The sequence below is a fragment of the Hemitrygon akajei genome, chromosome 21 (assembly GCF_048418815.1).
Source record: "Hemitrygon akajei chromosome 21, sHemAka1.3, whole genome shotgun sequence".
In the NCBI taxonomy this organism is placed as follows: domain Eukaryota; kingdom Metazoa; phylum Chordata; class Chondrichthyes; order Myliobatiformes; family Dasyatidae; genus Hemitrygon; species Hemitrygon akajei.
Genome location: NC_133144.1, coordinates 39,352,425 through 39,372,826, shown reverse-complemented (window position 1 = coordinate 39,372,826; position 20,402 = coordinate 39,352,425). Strand labels below are relative to the sequence as shown.

The window sequence follows — 20,402 nt, the reverse complement described above, 5'->3', positions numbered from 1 at the left end:
AAGCATTAATAATAGCTTTTAAAAAGTTCTTAAGTCCTGGTGGTAGAATTGTAAAGCCTAATGGCATTGGGGAGTATTGACCTCTTCATCCTGTCTGAGGAGCATTGCATCGATAGTAACCTGTCGCTGAAACTGCTTCTCTGTCTCTGGATGGTGCTATGTAGAGGATGTTCAGAGTTATCCATAATTGACCGTAGCCTACTCAGCGCCCTTCGCTCAGCTACCGATGTTAAACTCTCCAGTACTTTGCCCACGACAGAGCCCGCCTTCCTTACCAGCTTATTAAGACGTGAGGCGTCCCTCTTCTCAATGCTTCCTCCACAACACGCCACCACAAAGAAGAGGGCGCTCTCCACAACTGACCTATAGAACATCTTCAGCATCTCACTACAGACATTGAATGACGCCAACCTTCTAAGGAAGTACAGTCGACTCTGTGCCTTCCTGCACAAGGCATCTGTGTTGGCAGTCCAGTCTAGCTTCTCGTCTAACTGTACTCCCAGATACTTGTAGGTCTTAACCTGCTCCACACATTCTCCATTAATGATCACTGGCTCCATATGAGGCCTAGATCTCCTAAAATCCACCACCATCTCCTTGGTCTTGGTGATATTGAGACGCAGGTAGTTTGAGTTGCACCATATCACAAAGTCCTGTATCAGTTTCCTATACTCCTCCTCCTGTCCATTCCTGACACACCCCACTATGGCCGTGTCATCAGCGAACTTCTGCACATGGCAGGACTCCGAGTTATATTGGAAGTCTGATGTGTACAGGGTGAACAGGACCGGAGAGAGTACGGTTCCCTGCGGCGCTCCTGTGCTGCTGACCACCGTGTCAGACCTACAGTCTCCCAACCGCACATACTGAGGTCTATCTGTCAAGTAGTCCACTATCCAATCCACCATGTGAGAGTCTACTCCCATTATGATTATGATACTCTTAGGCAAGAATTTGAATGCATACATTGGGAACAGAAGAATTTGGGGAAATGCGCAGTGGAAATGTGGAGGTTGTTTAGGGAACACTAGCCTGGTGTTCTGGATGGGTTTGTCCCTTTGAGATGGAAGGAGTGAAGGAACTCCTTGAGGAAGAAAGAAGCTTACTTAAGGTTGATAAAGCAATGGTCAGACAGGGCTACAGAGTTCCAAGGTAGCCGCGAAGGAACTTAAGAATGGACTTACGAGATTAGAAGAGGGCATGAGAAGGCCTCAGCAAATAGGATTAAGGAAAACCCTAAAGCATTCTATACCTAAGTGAAGAGCAGGAGGATGACTAGAATGAGGGTAGGACTGATCAGGGATAGAAGAGAAAACAGGTGCCTGGAGTTGGAGGAAGTATGGGATGTTCCTAATGAATACTTTGCTTCAGTACTCACCAGCGGGAGGGGCTTGACATTTGTGAGGACAGTGTAAGGCTATGCCAGGACATGTTAGATCATGTTGATATTAAGAAAGAGGATGAGCTGCAACTTCTGAAAGATATCAGGATTTATAAGTCCCCAGGGCTAGACAGGATATATCTTAGGTTACTACACGAAACAAGGGTGAAGATTGCTGTGCCTTTGATGATGATCTTTGCATCATCACTGACCACAGTATTAGTACCAGATGATTGCAGGATGGCAAATGTTCAAGAAAGGGAGTAGAGAGAAAATGTTGGGAATTATATATCAATGTCCTACTTCAATGGTGCGCAAAATATTTTTAGAGACAGGATTTATGAGCATATGGGGCAACATCTGATTAGGGATAGATATTGTGGTTTTGTGAAGGGTATGTAATGCTTCATGAGCCTGATTGAATTTTTTGAGGATGTAACAAAGCATACTGATGAATATAGAACAGTGGATGTGGTTCTTATGAATTTTATTAAGGTATTTGATAAGGTTCCTCATGATAAATTCATTCAGAAAGTCAGGAGGAATGGGGACCAGGGAAATGCGGCTGTGTGGATTCAGAATTGGATAGCCCTTAGAAGCTAGACGGTGTTTGTAAATGGAGTGTTTTCTGCCTGGAGATCGGTAACTAGTGATATTCTGCAGTGATATGTTCTGGGACCCCTGTGCTTTGAGATTTTTATAAATTACTTGGAAGAGGAAGTGGAAGGTGGGTTAGTAAGTTTGCAGATGACATGAAGGTTGGTGGAATTGTGGATAATGTAGGTTGCCTTAGGGTTACAACAGCATATTGTCAAGAGGCAGAGCTGGGCTGAGAAGTGGCAGATTGGGTTCAACCCAGAAAAGTGTGAAGTGATTCACTTTGGAAGATCATATTTGAAGGCAGAGTACAGGATTAATAGTAGTGTAGAGGATCATAGGGATTTTGGTGTCCATGTCTATAAATTCTTCAAAGTTGCCACACAGGTTCATAGAGTTGTTAAGAAGGCATATGTTGTGTTGCCCTTTGTTAGTCAGGGGATTGAGTTCAAGAGCCAGGAGTGAGGTAATATTGCACCTGTATAGAATCCTGGTTAGACCACACTTAGAATATTGTGTTCTATTCTAGACAATTCATTAAAGGAAGTGGAAGCTTTAGAGAGAATGCAAAGATTTTCTAGGATACTGCCTGGGTTAGAGAGTGTGTCTTATGAGGATAGGTTGCTCAAATTCGACCTTTTCCCTTTGGAGCAGAAGATGATGAGAGGTGACTTGATAGAGGTGTACAAGATGATAAGTGGATGGCCAGACTTTTTTCCAGGGCAGAAATGGCTAACATGAAGGTGATTGATGGAAAGTATAGGGAGGATGTCAGAGTTAAGTATTTCTGCACAGAGAGTGGTGGGTGCATGGTACACACTGCCAGGGACAATGGTAGAGACAGATATATTAAGGATATTTATGAAATTCTTAGGTAGGCACATAAATGATATTAAAATAGAGGGCTATGTAGGTTAGATTGATATTAGAGTATAAGGTCAGTGCAATATTGTTAGCCAAAGGGCTTATACTAAGCTGTGGTGTTTTATGTTCTAAAAACAACCACCACAGTTCTGATAAAGGTCATTGATCAAGTTAAAATGCTAGCTGATGATGCCTGGACTCTGTGTGCATTGTTCAACGTCTTGTGTATTTTCATGTTATGTGGGATTACTTTTATCTTAAGACATAGTTCCACACATGTGAGTATTGTAATACCCTTATCCTGTTTTGTATGGCTGTATAGCAAGGCAGTTGAGCTCACTTGACTCTTGGTTGTAAGGGCCTTCTGTCATATCCTTTGTGTGCAGTTGATGTCTCAGTCCCACTGCATGCTGCCCTCCAGGTAAATGAGACAATCATCCATCTATTTCTTTGTGGTCTATGTTTCTGCCAAGATCTGGAAAGGGATATCATGGCCGAGCGACTGCGTAACATGGAATTCTGTGCTCTGTGGTCTGTTTTTAGGGACAATGACTGAGTCATTGACTCCAAGTGAGGTAAGGCCGGGTAAGTTCCTTTCAAAGGAGAAAGTTTCAAAAGTTGAGGCAAGTATTGGGTAGGTCATGGCAGCTGAGATCAGCCCCGTGGTTTGTTCATCCTGCAGCATGTGGGAAATCAGGGATACTTCCAGTGTCCCTGATGACTATGTGTGCAGGAAGTGTGTCCAACTGCAGCTTCTGGCAGACCGCATTGAGTGTCTGGAGCTGCAATTGGATTCATACTGGAGCATCCGCGATGCTGAGAAAGTCATGAATAGCACGCTCAGTGAGTTGGCCACACCGCAGGTAAAGGCTACACAGGTAGAAAGGGAAGGGGTGGCCACCAGACAGCGTAGCAGTAGGCAGGTAGTGCAGGAGTCCCCTGGGGTCATCTCCCTCCTAAACAGATATACTGTTTTGGATACTATTGGGGGAGATGTCTCATCAGGGGAAGGCAACAGCAGCCGAGTTCATGGCACCATGGGTGGCTCTGTGGCACAGGAGGGAAGGAAAAGGAGTGGGAGAGCTATAGTGATAAGGGATTTGATTGTAAGGGGAATAGATAGGCGTTTCTGCGGCCGCAAACGAGACTCCAGGATGGTATGTTGCCTCCCTGGTGCAAGGGTCAAGGATGTCTCCGAGCGTCTGCAGGACATTCTGGAATGGGAGGGTGAACAGCCAGTGGTTGTGGTGCACATAGGTACCAACGATATAGGTGAAAAACGGGATGAGGTCCTACGAGGTGAATTTAGGGAGTTAGGAGATAAACTAAAAAGTAGGACCACAAAGGTGATAATCTCTGGATTACTACCAGTGCTACGTGCTAGTCAGAGTAGAAATAGGAGGATATTTCAGATGAATACGTGGCTTGAAAAATGGTGCAAGGGGGAGGGATTCAAATTTCTGGGGCATTGGAACCAGTTCTGGGGGAGGTGGGACCGGTATTAACAGGACGGTCTGCGCCTGGGCTGGACTGGAACCAATGTCCCAGGGGGAGCTTTTGCTACTGCTGTTCAGGAGGCTTTAAACTAATGTGGCAGGGGGATGGGAATGCGAGGAGCATTCGTAACAAGGTGCATGAATTGAATGTGCAGATAGTTATTAATGAGTATGATATAGTTGGGATCACAGAGACATGGCTCCAGGGTGACCAAGGATGGGAGCTCAACATCCAGGGATATTCAGTATTCAGGAGGGATAGACAGGAAAGAAAAGGAGGTGGGGTAGCATTGCTGGTTAGAGAGGAGATTAACGCAATAGAAAGGAAGGACATTAGCCTGGAGGATGTGGAATCGATATGGGTAGAGCTGCATAACACTAAGGGGCAGAAAACGCTGGTGGGAGTTGTGTACAGGCCACCTAACAGTAGTAGTGAGGTTGGGGATGGCATTAAACAGGAAATAAGAAATGCGTGCAATAAAGGAACAGTACTTATAATGGGTGACTTCAATCTACATATAGATTGGCTGAACCAAATTGGTAAGGGTGCTGAGGAAGAGGATTTCTTGGAATGTATGCGGGATGGTTTTCTGAACCAACATGGCGAGGAACCAACTAGAGAGTAGGCCATTCTAGATTGGATATTGAGCAATGAGGAAGGGTTAGTTAGCAATCTTGTCGTGGGAGGCCCCTTGGGTAAGAGTGACCATAATATGGTGGAATTCTTCATTAAGATGGAGAGTGTTACGAATGTGCCACAACTCTGAGGGGCCGAAGGGTACAAAGTCGCCCCTTCCTTTTTGAGAATCGCAAGATCGCTATTAATTTGGGTCTGGGACCCAGGAAATGAGAGAGAATCCACAAGGTTTGGAATGTGTCCTGGCCTCAGCGAAACAAAGCCACTGATAACGGCTATTATCTCTTGGAGACGGAATTGTGTATTGAGTACTGTACTATTCATTGAAGCCCTCAGGGGACGACCAGAGTGGGCTGGTTGAGGGATTGCATCATCCCAACCTGACTGACATCTGAGACCCCGTGAGTAAGGATAAAAGAGGGTCTGGGGAACAACCCCTTCAGACGCACCAGGAGAATTGCTAGAAATCCCGTGACAGCGTTTAATAGCGACAGCTGGTGGGGGGCTCGTGTGCGTCCTTCCCTTGCCTGGGATTGGTGGGTTCGCCACGGAAGAACGGCTTAGCTAAAGGAGAGGCCACAAGTTAACGGCTACACCAACGAGACTCCGACGGATCGAAATCATAAAAGGAAAGCCGGCAAGTTTCTCAAAAAAACTCTCTCTCTCTCCAACCATTGAAACCCAGTGGTCCCCAAAGGCTGCAGCCTGCATGAACTGAGTGACTTTTATATTTCCATCGGGCAATACATTATCCCCTAGACAACGATAGAGCTTATTTCTTATTGATTATTATTATACCCGCAATTTTAGATTTAGTATTAATGACGTATATTATCTGTATGTTTGCATTGATATTATTTTTGTGTATTTTTACTAATAAATACTGTTAAAAATCATATCATCAGGCTTCAACGGACCTCTGTATCTTTGCTGGTAAGTGACCCAGTTACGGGGTTCGTAACAAGAGTGACATAGTTAATTCAGAAACAAAGGTTCTGAACTTAAAGAAGGGTAACTTTGAAGGTATGAGATGTGAATTCACTAAGATAGACTGGCAAATGATACTTAAAGGGTTGACGGTGGATATGCAATGGCAAGCATTTAAAGATCGCATGGATGAACTACAACAATTGTTCATCCCAGTTTGGCAAAAGAATAAACCAGGGAAGGTAGTGCACCCATGGCTGACAAGGGAAATTAGGGATAGTATCAAGTCCAAAGAAGAAACATATAAATTAGCCAGAAAAAGCAGCACACCCGAGGACTGGGAGAAATTCAGAGACCAGCAGAGGAGGACAAAGGGCTTAATTAGGAAAGGGAAAAAAGATTATGAGAGAAAGCTGGCAGGGAACATAAAAACTGACTGTAAAAGCTTTTATAGATACGTGAAAAGAAAAAGATTGGTCAAGACAAATGTAGGTCCTTTACAGTCAGATACAGGTGAATTGATCATAGGGAACAAAGACATGGCAGACCAATTGAATAACTACTTTGGTTCTGTCTTCACTAAGGAGGACATAAATAATAATCCGGAAATAGTAAGGGACCGATGGTCTAGTGAGATGGAGGAACTAAGGGAAATACATGTTAGTAGGGAAGTGGTGTTAGGTAAATTGAAGGGATTAAAGGCAGATAAATCCCCAGGGCCAGATGGTCTGCTTCCCAGAGTGCTTAAGGAAGTAGCCCAAGAAATAGTGGATGCATTAGTGATAATTTTTCAAAACTCCTTAGATTCTGGATTAGTTCCTGAGGATTGGAGGGTGGCTAATGTAACTTCACTTTTTAAAAACGGAGGGAGAGAGAAACCGGGGAATTATAGACCGGTGAGTCTGACATCGGTGGTGGGGAAAATGCTAGAGTCGGTTATCAAAGATATGATAACAGCACATTTGGAAAGAGGTGAAATCATCGGACAAAGTCAGCATGGATTTGTGAAAGGAAAATCATGTCTGACGAATCTTATAGAAATTTTTGAAGATGTAACTAGTAGAGTAGATAGGGGAGAGCAAGTGGATGTGGTATATTTAGATTTTCAAAAGGCTTTTGACAAGGTCCCACACAGGAGATTAGTGTGCAAACTTAAAGCACACGATATTGGGGGTATGGTATTGATGTGGATAGAGAATTGGTTGGCAGACAGGAAGCAAAGAGTGGGAGTAAACGGGACCTTTTCAGAATGGCAGGCAGTGACTAGTTGGGTACCGCAAGGCTCAGTGCTGGGACCCCAGTTGTTTACAATATATATTAATGATTTAGACGAGGGAATTAAATGCAGCATCTCCAAGTTTGCGGGTGACACGAAGCTGGGCGGCGGTGTTAGCTGTGAGGAGGATGCTAAGAGGATGCAGGGTGACTTGGATAGGTTAGGTGAGTGGGCAAATTCATGGCAGATGCAATTTAATGTGGATAAATGTGAGGTTATCCACTTTGGTTGCAAGAACAGGAAAACAGATTATTATCTGAACGGTGGCCGATTAGGCAAAGGGGAGATGCAACGAGACCTGGGTGTCATTGTACACCAGTCATTGAAGGTGGGCATGCAGGTACAGCAGGCGGTGAAAAATGCAAATGGTATGTTGGCATTCATAGCAAAAGGATTTGAGTACAGGAGCAGGGAGGTTCTACTGCAGTTGTACAAGGCCTTAGTGAGACCGCACCTAGAATATTGTGTGCAGTTTTGGTCCCCTAATCTGAGGAAAGACATTCTTGCCATAGAGGGACTACAGAGAAGGTTCACCAGATTGATTCCTGGGATGGCAGGACTTTCATATGAAGAAAGACTGGATTGACTAGGCTTATACTCACTGGAATTTAGAAGATTGAGGGGGGATCTTATTGAAACGTATAAAATTCTAAAGGGATTGGACAGGCTAGATGCAGGAAGATTGTTTCCGATGTTGGGGAAGTCCAGAATGAGGGGTCACAGTTTAAGGATAAAGGGGGAGCCTTTTAGGACTGAGATGAGGAAAAACTTCTTCACACAGAGAGTGGTGAGTCTGTGGAATTCTCTGCCACAGGAAACAGTTGAGGCCGGTTCATTGGTTATATTTAAGAGGAAGTTAGATATGGCCCTTGTGGCTAAAGGGATCAGGGAGTATGGAGAGAAAGCAGGTACAGGGTTCTGAGTTGAATGATCAGCCATGATCATACTGAATGGTGGTGCAGGCTCAAAGGGCCGAATGGCCTACTCCTGCACCTATTTTCTGTGTTTCAAAGATCACCTGTTGCTGGATGATCAATTCAGTGAAAACACAGTTATGTCTGTTGGAAATTTGCTATCCTTCCAGTGAAAGGAGATATTCACAACTGAATTCTGCCAGCTGGTACATTACAGGGTGCAGGAGTACATACAAAGGATGTACTGAACCTCAATGCAGCTATTGCAAGAGCTCTGCGTGAATAGACCAGAGCCTAGCATCCTTCCAGCACTGTCCACTGACCGACTAGGTTCTTTCACTGCTTGAAGATTCTATATGAAACGCAAGTGGCATGTTAAAATGTTGTAAATGAATGCAGATAATGCCATGTTCTTATCATATAACTGAATATTTTGGAGGGAAAAACAAAGAAGGAAGAAAATGTTGTCTTCAGAACGTTTGCCTTTACCTTCTACAGGTGCTATGGTGATACTTCATAATCAATTGTTTAAGATAGGTGCTAAACATTTTGTCATATTCATTGATTTTCCTGATGTACCTAGTCTCTGGCTTCAGTCCCCTTTTGACATGGATTAAAGAGTTTACTCTTCTGTTTACCTATGCATTTTCACCAGTTTCTCGCAATACAAACTCTCACAAAGGTTGCCAGTGTAGTCATATAGCAAGGAAACAAACCCTCAATCATCTAATCATATTCTACTCTCCCCATATCACCATCAACTCTCCCTACCCAATGATTCTATGCTTACCTACATACAAGGGGCAATTTAGTAGCTAATTAAAGTTCTATCCTTGTTACTAAACAGTGATACAAAAGAATAGGACAGTTCAGCCCTCTGAGTAACAGCTATGGAGTTCACTTTGACCAGCAACTATCCCATCAATCTCATATAACCTATTCAGCATTTAAAAAATGGTTTTCCCATCATTGTCATTGCCTTTGATTTAAATGGTTAAACCACAGCAGATTACTGCTGAAGGAGTGTAATCAAGCTGCTGCCTCACAGCACCAGAAACCTGGGTTCAATCCCAACACCAGGTTCTGTCTGTATGGAGTTTGCATGTTCTCCTGCTGCTGCATGGGTTTCCTCTAGGTGCGTTGGTTTCTTTCCACATCCCAAAGGTGCGCTGATTGGTAAGTTAGCTGGCTGCTGTAAATATCTAGTGTAAAGGCTAATGATAAAAACTAGGGGGAACTGATGAGAATAAAAAATGAGATCAATTGAGACACATCAGTTTGGATGCAGGTTTCAACCTGAAACATCAGTGGTATCTTCCCCACCCGCAGATGCTACTCAACCCAAAGATCTTCCTACAGATTGTTGAATCCGATGGTGTAAGTTTAGTGTAAATGGGTGGTTAAAGGTCAGCATGGACTTGCTGGGTTGAAGGGCCTGATTCTGTACTCTATTACACTATAATTGATAGCTTGCCATAACACATTCTTCTGAGGTCAGCGAACATATCTTTCAGCTCAACACCTTCCCATATGGTCAAATTACTTTCCAAAGTTTATTGATTAGATGAATACAAGAGCCCAGATCAGTGTTGAAAATACAACTTCATTAGCTTTCCTGAAGTGAAAATATTTTATCTTGCCTTTGTAATGGACAGACATTACCTCCACTCCAAAAAAGTGAGATGCCAAGTTCCATTATGTCTGCATTCCATAACAGACATGGTTCTTCTGAATTGTGTTACGGATGTGCCACAACTCTGAGGGGCCGAAGGGTACAAAGTAGCCCCCTGCTTTTTGAGAATCGCAAGATCGCTATTAATTCGGGTCTGGGACCCAGGAAATGAGAGACGTTCAGAATACACAGGGTTTGGAATGTGTCCTGGCCTCAGCAAGATGGAACCATTGATAACGGCTATTGTCTCTAGGAGACGGAATTGTGTATTGAGTACTGTACTATTCATTGAAGCCCCTCAAGGGATGACCAGAGTGGGCTGGTTGAGGGATTGCATCATCCCAACCTGATTGACATCTGAGACCCCATGAGTAAGGATAAAAGAGGATCTGGGGAACAACCCCTTTAGACGCACCAGGAGAAACGCTAGAAATCCCGTGATAGCGTTTAATAGCAACAGCCGGTGGGGGGCTCATGTGCGTCCTTTCCCTTTGCCTGGGATTGGCGGTCTCACCATGGAAGAACGGCTTTAGCTAAAGGAGAGGCCACAAGTGAACGGCCACCCCAACGGGACTCCCGAAGGATAGAAATCATAAAAGGAAAAGCCGGCAAGTTTCTAAAAATCTCTCTCTCTCCAACAAAAGACTGCAGCCTGAATGAACTGAGTGACTTTTATATTTCCATCGGACAATACATTATCCCCTAGACAACGATAGAGCTATTTCTTATTGATTATTATTATACCCGCACTTTTAGATTTAGTATTGACGATGTATATTATCTGTCTGTTTGCATTGATATTATTTTTGTGTATTTTTACTAATAAATACTGTTAAAAATAGTACCATCAGACTTCAACGGACCTCTCTATCTTTGCTGGTAAGTGACCCAGTTACGGGGTTCGTAACAATTGTTTTGCATACAACTGTACTGATGGTTTAATCAAAGAGAAATGTAATGTCAAATCCAGAAATTAACAATAAGCTATGCTGGGTTTACCAGTTCAGTTCATGAAGTTCCCTCCAATTATTCAGCGCAATAAAAATGAAGAATTTCCTTCCAATAAATTGTAGTTGCTTTAATAGCTTTAACACATCTACTTTCATTGTACAAGCTATTTACAAACTGTCCCATTTATTATGATATTTGTAAAAGTGATATTATGAATATACACCACTTATACATTGTAAACTGTACAATTCAAACCTTCAACAATAAAACATTAAGTTTGCTTGAGTTCAACAAATCTATATTCAATATGACCAAGTTAAAGCACTGCCATTCAGATGTCAAGCAGATTTAAGACTTTATACAGACCAAACCATTGAATTCTATACTGAAAAGAATTAACTTAAAAACATACAAACTGGCAAAATAAAGATTGTTGACCAAATTAAAAAAAAAACTCGTTTGAATAGGTAACAGCAGCCAGAAACATTGCAGTCGTTTTATTTGACTACAAAGTTAGGAATCACTTTAAAAATAAATAATTAGTATGACAAAGTACATCAGCTAAATATCAATGGCTGGGTATCTGGTACCTTCTATTAAACATCACAAATAGTTTTTTTTCTTCCAACATTCTTCAAATATTCTCCCCTTTCCCCTTGCAGCTCAAATATGAAAAGTAGTCTATCTTATATAGCTTGGAAAACTGCACTTTAGGAATATCTTGCTTCCATGTCATTTTATATGATGCTCGTTAAAGTCAGTTTTGAATAACCCTGAAATACACGTGGTAGGTGATAGCTGATGAAAATATTTTAAGTTCTTCATCATTTTTTGTTGTGTGCAATTCAGGCTAACTAAGAATCTAGGAAGCATTACTTAGACTGTACAGGCTTCTTACTAAGTTCAAGAGATTATGGGTTGAGATGTCCTACAAATGAAGTCCTAAAAAAGGGAACTATTCTAATGAAAACTGAGTGAAATGCCATTACATTATTCCCTTCGCAATGATCAACATTGACCCAGGTAATAGTATTTATGTTCCAGATTGTTCCCATTCAGACATTTAAAGGAAAATACAGATGATAACGAAAAAGCAACAATTCATAATACAGTTAGCATTTCTAGTAATAAAATTGCACTTAAATAAAGAGACAGGTAATATGGGATCAATTTTACTTTGTTTTACAAGAGAACTATAAGAAAACCAGATCTCAATAAATTCATAAAACTTCTGTTAAATAATTTATTTATCCTTTAATTTCTTCTCTAGCTCTTCAAAGGCTTTAATGTTTACTTCATCTACTTCATCTTGGACCTGCATTGAAAAACGTAAAATGAAAAGTTTCAAAAGAATCCATGGATTTCTTAAAACATCTTAGATAAACTCTACTTACTCTAGAAAATATACAATTTCTATAAATGCAAAATGTAATAAAAGATGTTAGATAAGACGTTTATTTAGAGATACAGCACGGTAACAGGCCCTTCCTGCCCAACGAGACCGTGCTGCCAAATTACACCCAACTGACCAATTAACCTAATCCGAAGGTGGGAGGAAAACGGAACATCTGGACGAAACCCATGCGGTCATGGGGAGAACATATAAGCTCCTCACGGAAATTGGCAGAATTGAACCTAGGTTGCTGGAGCTGTAATAGTGCTATGCTACTGTACCATCCTTCTTCTAATTACATTCTATAACTGTATCAAATTTTGAATAAGGTTCACAATTGTCTTCCTAGTAAATAAACCGAGCCTTCAATAGCATCAAGCTCAGAAGATGGGAAAAGAGGACTTGGAATATAGTATACATGAACAAATGTTAAAGACCTAGCAGTATTACTAAGACTGAAGGATAGAACTGTACCAATAGAAAAACAAGCAAGGTAAGAAATATGGAAGCAACTAAAGATAGTTAACCTATACGAGCAGAGTTTAGTTTTCAGTATTTTCAAAACAACTAGTTTCCCTAAAGCCATTACTTCATTACACAGCTTTCTATAGATTTTACAGAAGAGCAAAAAATAACAAGACCATTAATATTGTTCTTAAGAATCAACATTAAAGAAGTGAAGATGCAAAGCTTCTCAGCACACCTGCAAACAATCTAAGAAATAGAAAAGTAAAAAAATTGATGCAGCAGAAAACAACGAGTTGAAAAGGATCACATTTGGTCCAAGCTAAATTTAAGATTAAACCAAAAAACATTAAATAATGCTTAAAATTGGTTGGAATGCACAAGACAGATTGATGCAGAGAATAAGTAGTCCAAGATATAAATAGTGAAAGATCAATGTCAACGGAGTGATGAATATCAAGAGTAGTAACACAAACTTCTGGAAGACCTCATGTTCACAGAGTGTAGTATGTATAATGACACACACACTGTAGTGCACTGGAATAATTAAGTCCAGATGTAACAAAGACAGGAATGAGAGTTTCAGCTGAGTAGCTATGTTAGACACTGAACCGAATAAATTATTCAACATGTTTGCAGATTTATTTGTGCCATCCTCGCTTTAGACTCTGAGCAACTTATTTCTAACAATTCTCTATTTGTGTTATTTCATACTTTACCTGTACTACCTCATCAACTTCAGGAATGTAAAACTGTAACATATTTTGTATTCCACTTTTTAAAGTAATGATTGAGCTTGGACAGCCAGTGCAGGAGCCCAGTAATTTTAGCTTCACAACACCATTTTCAAAACCTTTAAAAATGACATCTCCTCCATCTTCTTGCACAGTAGGCCTGTAAATATGAAACAAAATACAGCATCTTAATGTTTATGTGATACTACAATTGTTGACTTATTTGAACATTATACAGAATGAAACAAAATCAAAAAGAATTACAACTTGAGGTTCTGCCAGTCAACTATTGAATGTTATTGACAATGCTTTCAAGAAATTAAATTAGACTCAAGGGCAATATAATCTGTCAGTAGTTCTGGTGAATTAAACAAAAAAATTCAGCACTATGAACATTTTGTATGTTGTAAAATACACGTTTCATAAGACATAGGAGCAGAATTTGGCTATTTGGCCCATTGAGTCTGCTCCGCCATTTAATCATGGCTGATCCTTTTTTTCTCCTCCCCAACCTCATTTTTTGGCCTTCTCCCCATAACCTTTGATGCCATGTCCAATCAAGAACCTATCAATCTCTGCCTTAAAAACACCCAATGGCCTGGCCTCCACAGTTGCATGTGGCAACAAATTCCACAAATGTACCACCCTCTAGCCTAAGAAATTTCTTTGTCTAGTCCTTTCAAAATTCGAAAGGTTTCAATGAGATCCACCCCCCTCCCCAATCCTTCTGAATTCCAGTGAGTACAGCCCCACAGCCATCAAATGTACCTCGTCTGATAACCCTTTCATTCATGGAATCATCTTTGTGAATCTCCTCTGGACCCTCTCCAATGCCAACCAGCACATCTCTTCTAAGATGAGGAGCCCAAAACTGTACACAATACTCAAATACTGCTACGTCAGACTTTACTTTCTCCCTATCAAATTTCAAGTTGAACTCAATCATATTGTGATCATTGGTTCCTGAGGGTTATTTTATGTTAAGCTCCCTAATTACCTCCGGTTCATTACATAACACCCAATCCTGTATAGCTCATCCTCTAGTAGGCTCAATGATAAACTGCTTTAAAAAAGCCATCTCTTAGACCATGAGACCATAAGACATAGGAGCAGAAGTAGGCCATTCGGCCCATTGGGTCCTCTTACATCTTTCTCTGCTTGGCCTTTTACCATCACCCTTTCTTCTCTGATCCACTCAATTCTTCTTAGATACTACTTGTTGGAAACTACTTTTTAAAATATAGGCAGTCCCCGGGTTACATACGAGTTCCATTCCTGAGTCCGTCTTTAAGTCGGATTTGTACGGAAGTTGGAACAAGTACATCCGGTATTATTTAGCGTCAGTTAGTCAAACGTTTGTCTTAGTATATAGTATATATTTTACCTTTCTATGCATATAAAACACTATGTATTCCAATAATTATACCACTGCATTGCTTAGTAATAATTGTAGCTTTCATTGGGGCAGCACCTTTCACATGCTCCAATATTCTCACTTTATCCGTTACCCTTTAAAAAATTTTCCAATCGTTGACCAACTGTAGCCTAACGCTTTTCCAATGACCGATGGCGTTTCACCTCTTTCCAAACACTTTATTATTTCCACTTTATTTTCAATCACAATCGCTTCCCATCAATGGAACAGAAACACTGCTGGCGGTGGGTCCCGAGTTCCGCTGGGTCCTAAGGACCACTGCATTGAGACAGGCTAAATGGGACAAGTGAGGGTTGTGCTGGGTTTGGGTATTTGATCATCCACAATATTCTGCGTGGGAATTTAAACTGGAGGTGGCAGTGTTTTTTTTTTACGAGGTTGAGTTGCAAGCTCGACATCAACCCAGCACGGATGGTACGGGAGTCACTAGATTGACATCAACCCGGCACGGGAACTGTCTATCACTGGATCGAACTCGGGAAACTCCGTTCTCCAGCCCAGCGCTGATCTCACTGTGCCACCAGCCGACCGGAACGTGGGTGGGGGGGGGGGGGGGCCGCCGGGGTCAGGGTGAATCTTACTAAGAAAAATTTAAGCCAAATACAAAGTCAAACACTCAACATTGTCAACGGCAATGACTTAAAATGGCGGACGGTGTCGTGATCCAACTTAAAATGGCGGATGGCATTCTCCTTCCTTGGGTCGTAAGTACGAGTTGTCCGTAAGTCAGACGTTCGTAACTCGGGGACTACCTGTATTTCAGCTTTGCACAATACTCAAAATAAGCTTCATTTTTTCTAGCACAATACATATAGACATCTGGGTAATGGAAGCAGGTACTCTCACAACATTTAGGCATCTAGACAAACAGATGAATGTTAAGACAAACAAAGGGAATGGACCAAATGCTAGTAAATGGGATTAGAGTAGATGGGTAACTGATGGTTATTACGGTGGATCAAAGAGCCTGTTTTTATGCAGTATTACTTTATAACAGCAAATTTTGTGTCTTGAACATAGGTTCAAGAGTTGCATTTCTATACAAATTACCTCCTTTCTACTTCCTAGAGATTTTGAGGCTAAAATGAAAAGCAAGTTAAAAAAAAGTAGTTAATGAGTGACGTAATTCACAGTACATTTGAAAGAACATCTAAAACTGTTTCTCTAAGACCTTAAGAATCAAGTCCTGGTGATCTGAGACTGAAGAAACATTCTTCGTGTAAAGTATGATAGGAATGTGAAGTACTCCCAGATAAAGTTGTAGGTTTTAATGAATAATCTTAAATTTTGTTTCAGTTAATCGTTGCCAGGTAGCATCTTCAAGGGCTATGGAGTGGAAAGCTGAGAGAGGATAATAGATCAGCCAAGATCTCACTGAATGGTGATGAAGACTTAAGAGGCTGAATGGTTTATATTCCCACTGGATGACAAAAAATCATTAAGGCAACTTTGACAAAATTTTCATTGTCAATAAGAACAGCCATTGCTAATTGTTAATAATACATCAGATCAAATGAGATGCTGACCTGGGTTGAGTAAACAAAACTCAAGTGGGAGGTTTCAACGCTATGGCATTTTGACTTCTAGTGCTGTGGAATCAAATGGACTCTATTGGACAGGTATTGGTCATTGTATTGGACACTGATGGAGGGCCTCTGTCTGATAGAGTGGAAGAAAGATTCTATGCCTTTGCATCAATACCAAGAATTTCCACAGATGACACAATGTGCACAGTGGGTCAACCACAGCTAGTTAAGCCCTGCTATCATCCTCTCAGGGGTACTATGGTTAAGTACTATATGGTGTGTACATATCAATTAGATATTAATAACTACCTTATTCTTGTATCCAGTAGTTCCTTGATCATTGCAACCACTTCATCATCCTCCTCACTGTCTGTGGAGGCTAAATGAAAACACATAGATAAAATGCATTTCAAACAGTACAATTCCACCATCTTCCAACTCCATAACGTGATAATGTAAAATAGCTGCAAAATGACCTCTGGCAGTAAGAGTCACTTGCTACATATTGTTAGTACAATATTGTTAACACTCTGTCATTTTTATAAATGACTCGGAGGGTAGAGCAAAATCAAAACAGTGCTAAAAAGCGACTCGTTTGCTTGCATCTTCAGAAACAGCTCTATTTCTATCTTTGATATCTCTTTTTTTCCTTTTCAAGGTTCTTTTGAAGACCCTGACCTGGAGTTCCACTCCACTTAGCTTTTTTGCGGGAATGGGACCCGCTCTCAGGGCTTCACAATTGGTCGCTTTTTGATATTCAAAGGACGCGGTCTGGAACACTTAGTGCACCTTCAGGGTGCCGGATTTTCATGACTGTAGAGACGGGCTGATCCTAGGCTGGTGCCCCTGACTGAGGCACAGCGGGAGAACACAGAACATCGAGAGCAGCAGGTTAGTTGTTGACCGTGTGTCCAGAGATCTGAGCCCTTCCGGAGCCAATTATCTGGGCGTAGAGCTTGGAAAAAGCAATGTAGCAAACTTTTAACATCATAAATTAGCCAAGTGTTTGATATGTCTCCCTCCTTTCTGTGAAAAGGGAACACCTCTTTTTCCCTTATTAGGGAGAGAGAGAGAGAGCTTGTGGTATGTCGAAATACCGGGTGAATGAGTAGTCTTTGAGGTACTGTAAGTCTGTGTCTTTATTGATGTTTTGCTGCACACTTGAGTGCTTGGTGGAGGGCATTGATGCTTTCTTGCTGGTGGTGGGGTGGGTCGTTGCCTTGCTGCTGCTTGTGTGTGGCAGGGGGAGCTTTGGGGTTCTAGCGTTTAATTGCCATTCATTCTTTGGGCCACTCCTCTGTTTGTATGGATGTTTGCAAAGAATAAGAATTTCAGGATGTATATTGTACATATTTCTCTGACATTAAATGTACCTATTGAATGAGGAATTGGAAGAGTGGATTAACAGATGACACAAACATTTGTGTTGTGGTAGCGCAGAAGGTGGTTGTAGGTTTCAGTGGGACTGACAGAATGCAGAGCTGGGCTGAGAAGTGGAGATGGAATTCAATGTGGAAAAGTGTGAAGTGATTCACTTTGGAAGGCCAAACTTGAAGAAAGAGTTAATGGCAGGTTTATTAGCGGTGTGGAGTTCCAAATCCATAGATTCCTCAAAGTGATTCACTTTGGAAGGTTGAATTTGAAGGCAGATTACTGAGTTAATGGAAGGATTTTTAGCAGAGTGGATGAACTGAGGGATCTTGGAGTCCACGTCCATAGATCCTTCAAAGTTGCCACACAAATTGATTTATTAAGAAGGTGTAGATTGCGTTGGCCTTCATTAGTCAGGGGATTGAGTTCAAGAGCTGTATGGTAATGATGAAGCTCTATAACATCTTGCTTAGTCAAAACTTGGAATAATGTGTTCCTTTCTGATCTATTCATTATAGGAAGGATGTAGAAGATTTAGAAAGGTGAACAGGAGATTTACCAGGATACTGCCTGGTATGCATGTCTTATGAGGATGGGTTGAGTGAACTAGGATTTTTTTCTCTTTGAAGCAGAGGAGAATGAAAGCTAGCTTGACAGGATAAGAGGCATAGATCGTGTGGGCAGCCAGTAACTTTTTCCCAGGGTGGAACTGGCTAATACAGCATCATTTTAAGGTGATTTGAGTAAAGTCTGGGGGGGGGGGGGGGGATATCAGAAATAAGTTTTTTTTACGTAGAGAGTGTGTAAAATGCTCTGCCAGTGGTGGTGGTAGAGGCAGATACATTAGAGACATTTAAGAAACTCTTAAACAGGCAGATGGCTGATAAAAACCATGGAGGGCTGTTTAAGAGGGGAAAGTTAGATTGATCTTAAAGTAGGGTAAAAGGTCAGCACAACAATATGGGCCAAAGGGCCTGTACCGTTACATGTTCTTATGTAGAAGTGAAACCAGCATTAACACCATTTTCATGGGAATGAATCATCATAACATAATCAAGAATACAAGATACAGTGTACAAGGGAGATTCCATTTTTTGATCTGCACATGACTCAGGTTGACTTTCACCTATGTTGCAAACAGGTGTGTTTCCTTAAAGTTGGATGTGAAGTTGTTTTATTAATGGTTGGGTCAGACTTCAAAGACATTCTCATCAATGAAGCCATCAAGTAACCCAGTGACCATTCTTTCTGTAACTAGGATTTCAGAACAAATAGAGAGGCTGGGCAAACAACAGATTACAGCATGATACGTGACTTTATCCAACTATGAGAGATGCATAAGAGAAATTCTGTGGATTAGTTAAGTCTCTCAGGGAAGAGGGTGCCTGTTATAACGATGTTTCAAAAGCTACTGATCCTTCTAATGTCACAGTGGCAGTACAGATGAACATAATCAATTAGATGATTTAAAAATTGTCAAAGTGATAGGCAGTACTTGGTCTTCTTCATGCTCTTACAGAGCCCTACAGCAAACAAAGTCCAAAATGCCAGAGTGAGGAGGGAAGAGAAGTAGGAAATGTCCTCATCTACAGCCGTAAGGGATCAGAGATTGTTACAGGTAGTGGAAGTTCATCTGACTGGAATGATTAACAGGAACAAAGAGTGTAACTTTTAACATATACCCATGTTTAAATCGAAGTGTAAATGATCAGTCTCCCAAGAGAGTTTTATTTGTGGATGTGTGGCCCAGGATTGTAGGGCTAACAGGTCTTATGAGTTTTGTCACAGATCACAGATCAGAGAAGTGAGAAATCTTGGGAGATTATTCAAGCTTTGCTTAATGTTTAGGACTTTGAATATATACGCATGTTTCTATTGTTACGTACCCGTGACACGTGACAGTGGTGTACTTGTCACGTGACAGGTGTTGAAGCTATACTGGACTTGAGGTAATGGTCTTGTGATGGTGGAGTGATGGCATTTTCCCGCCAGTAGAGGTCATGTGACAGTTTTTTTTACAGGGTATAAAAGGAGGACCCCTCCCTGTGAGGAGGGGCAGTTCATGGCTGGATTTGTCATGTTGACTTCATGCCACTGCGTGATTTAATATTATGACGCAGTGTGGTTGAAAGATGGAGTTTTATTTAATGCCTAAAGTTTAAAAGGTCATTGCCAGCAGTTTCTTTATAATACTGCTAGTCGAGAATCAGTGGAGAGTGAAGATCGGAGTTCGGGAGTTAAAAGATCGAGGAAAGTTGATTTCGACGGTGAAACAGGTTCGACCTTGTCTGATCCTCATTCGGAAGGAATTCTTTGACTGTCCCCGTGTTAATCCCTGTGAATAGCAGAAAGGATTGGGAACAGTTTTGCAAAGGAAAGGTCAGTGCCTTTAAGCCGTTTCAGTTTCCATCTTCGCAAATTCTTCGTGGGAAAAGTAGTTCGACTGGGAATCGCAGCAAGACGACGTGAAAGAGAATTTAAATCGTCTTAAAATGTATCTCCCTTAAATGGACTGTAAGCATTTTGAACTTTTGCAACACTACTTTTAAGAACTGTTTAAGCTTCATTGCTTTAAGAACTGTTTAAGCTGCCGCACAGCAGCTGATTTCCGGTTACGTTAGTGATTTGTTTACTTTTGGGGGTTTGTTTTTCAGTGTTTTAATAAATGTTTTATTTGTTATCAAAACCCTGCCTCACTCATATATTTATTGTTGCTGAGTCCGTAACACTATGATACCTAAAATGCATTTGATTTAAAGCCAT

The 20,402-nt window shown here is 41.2% G+C and overlaps 1 protein-coding gene across 1 annotated transcript in view; it reads right to left on the bottom strand.

Annotated features, from left to right (window-relative positions):
* Positions 1–10,827: 10,827 nt before the first annotated feature.
* Positions 10,828–20,402, bottom strand: part of LOC140714247 (NFU1 iron-sulfur cluster scaffold homolog, mitochondrial-like) — a 44,003-nt gene continuing 34,428 nt past the window's right edge. Inside the window, exons 6-8 of the mRNA XM_073025291.1 lie at positions 16,578–16,647; positions 13,293–13,467; positions 10,828–12,030 (exon numbers count right to left, since the gene is read on the bottom strand). Coding sequence (XP_072881392.1) covers positions 11,959–12,030; positions 13,293–13,467; positions 16,578–16,647 — 317 coding nt within the window. The 3' untranslated portion in view covers positions 10,828–11,958. The remainder of the gene's footprint in view (positions 12,031–13,292; positions 13,468–16,577; positions 16,648–20,402) is intronic.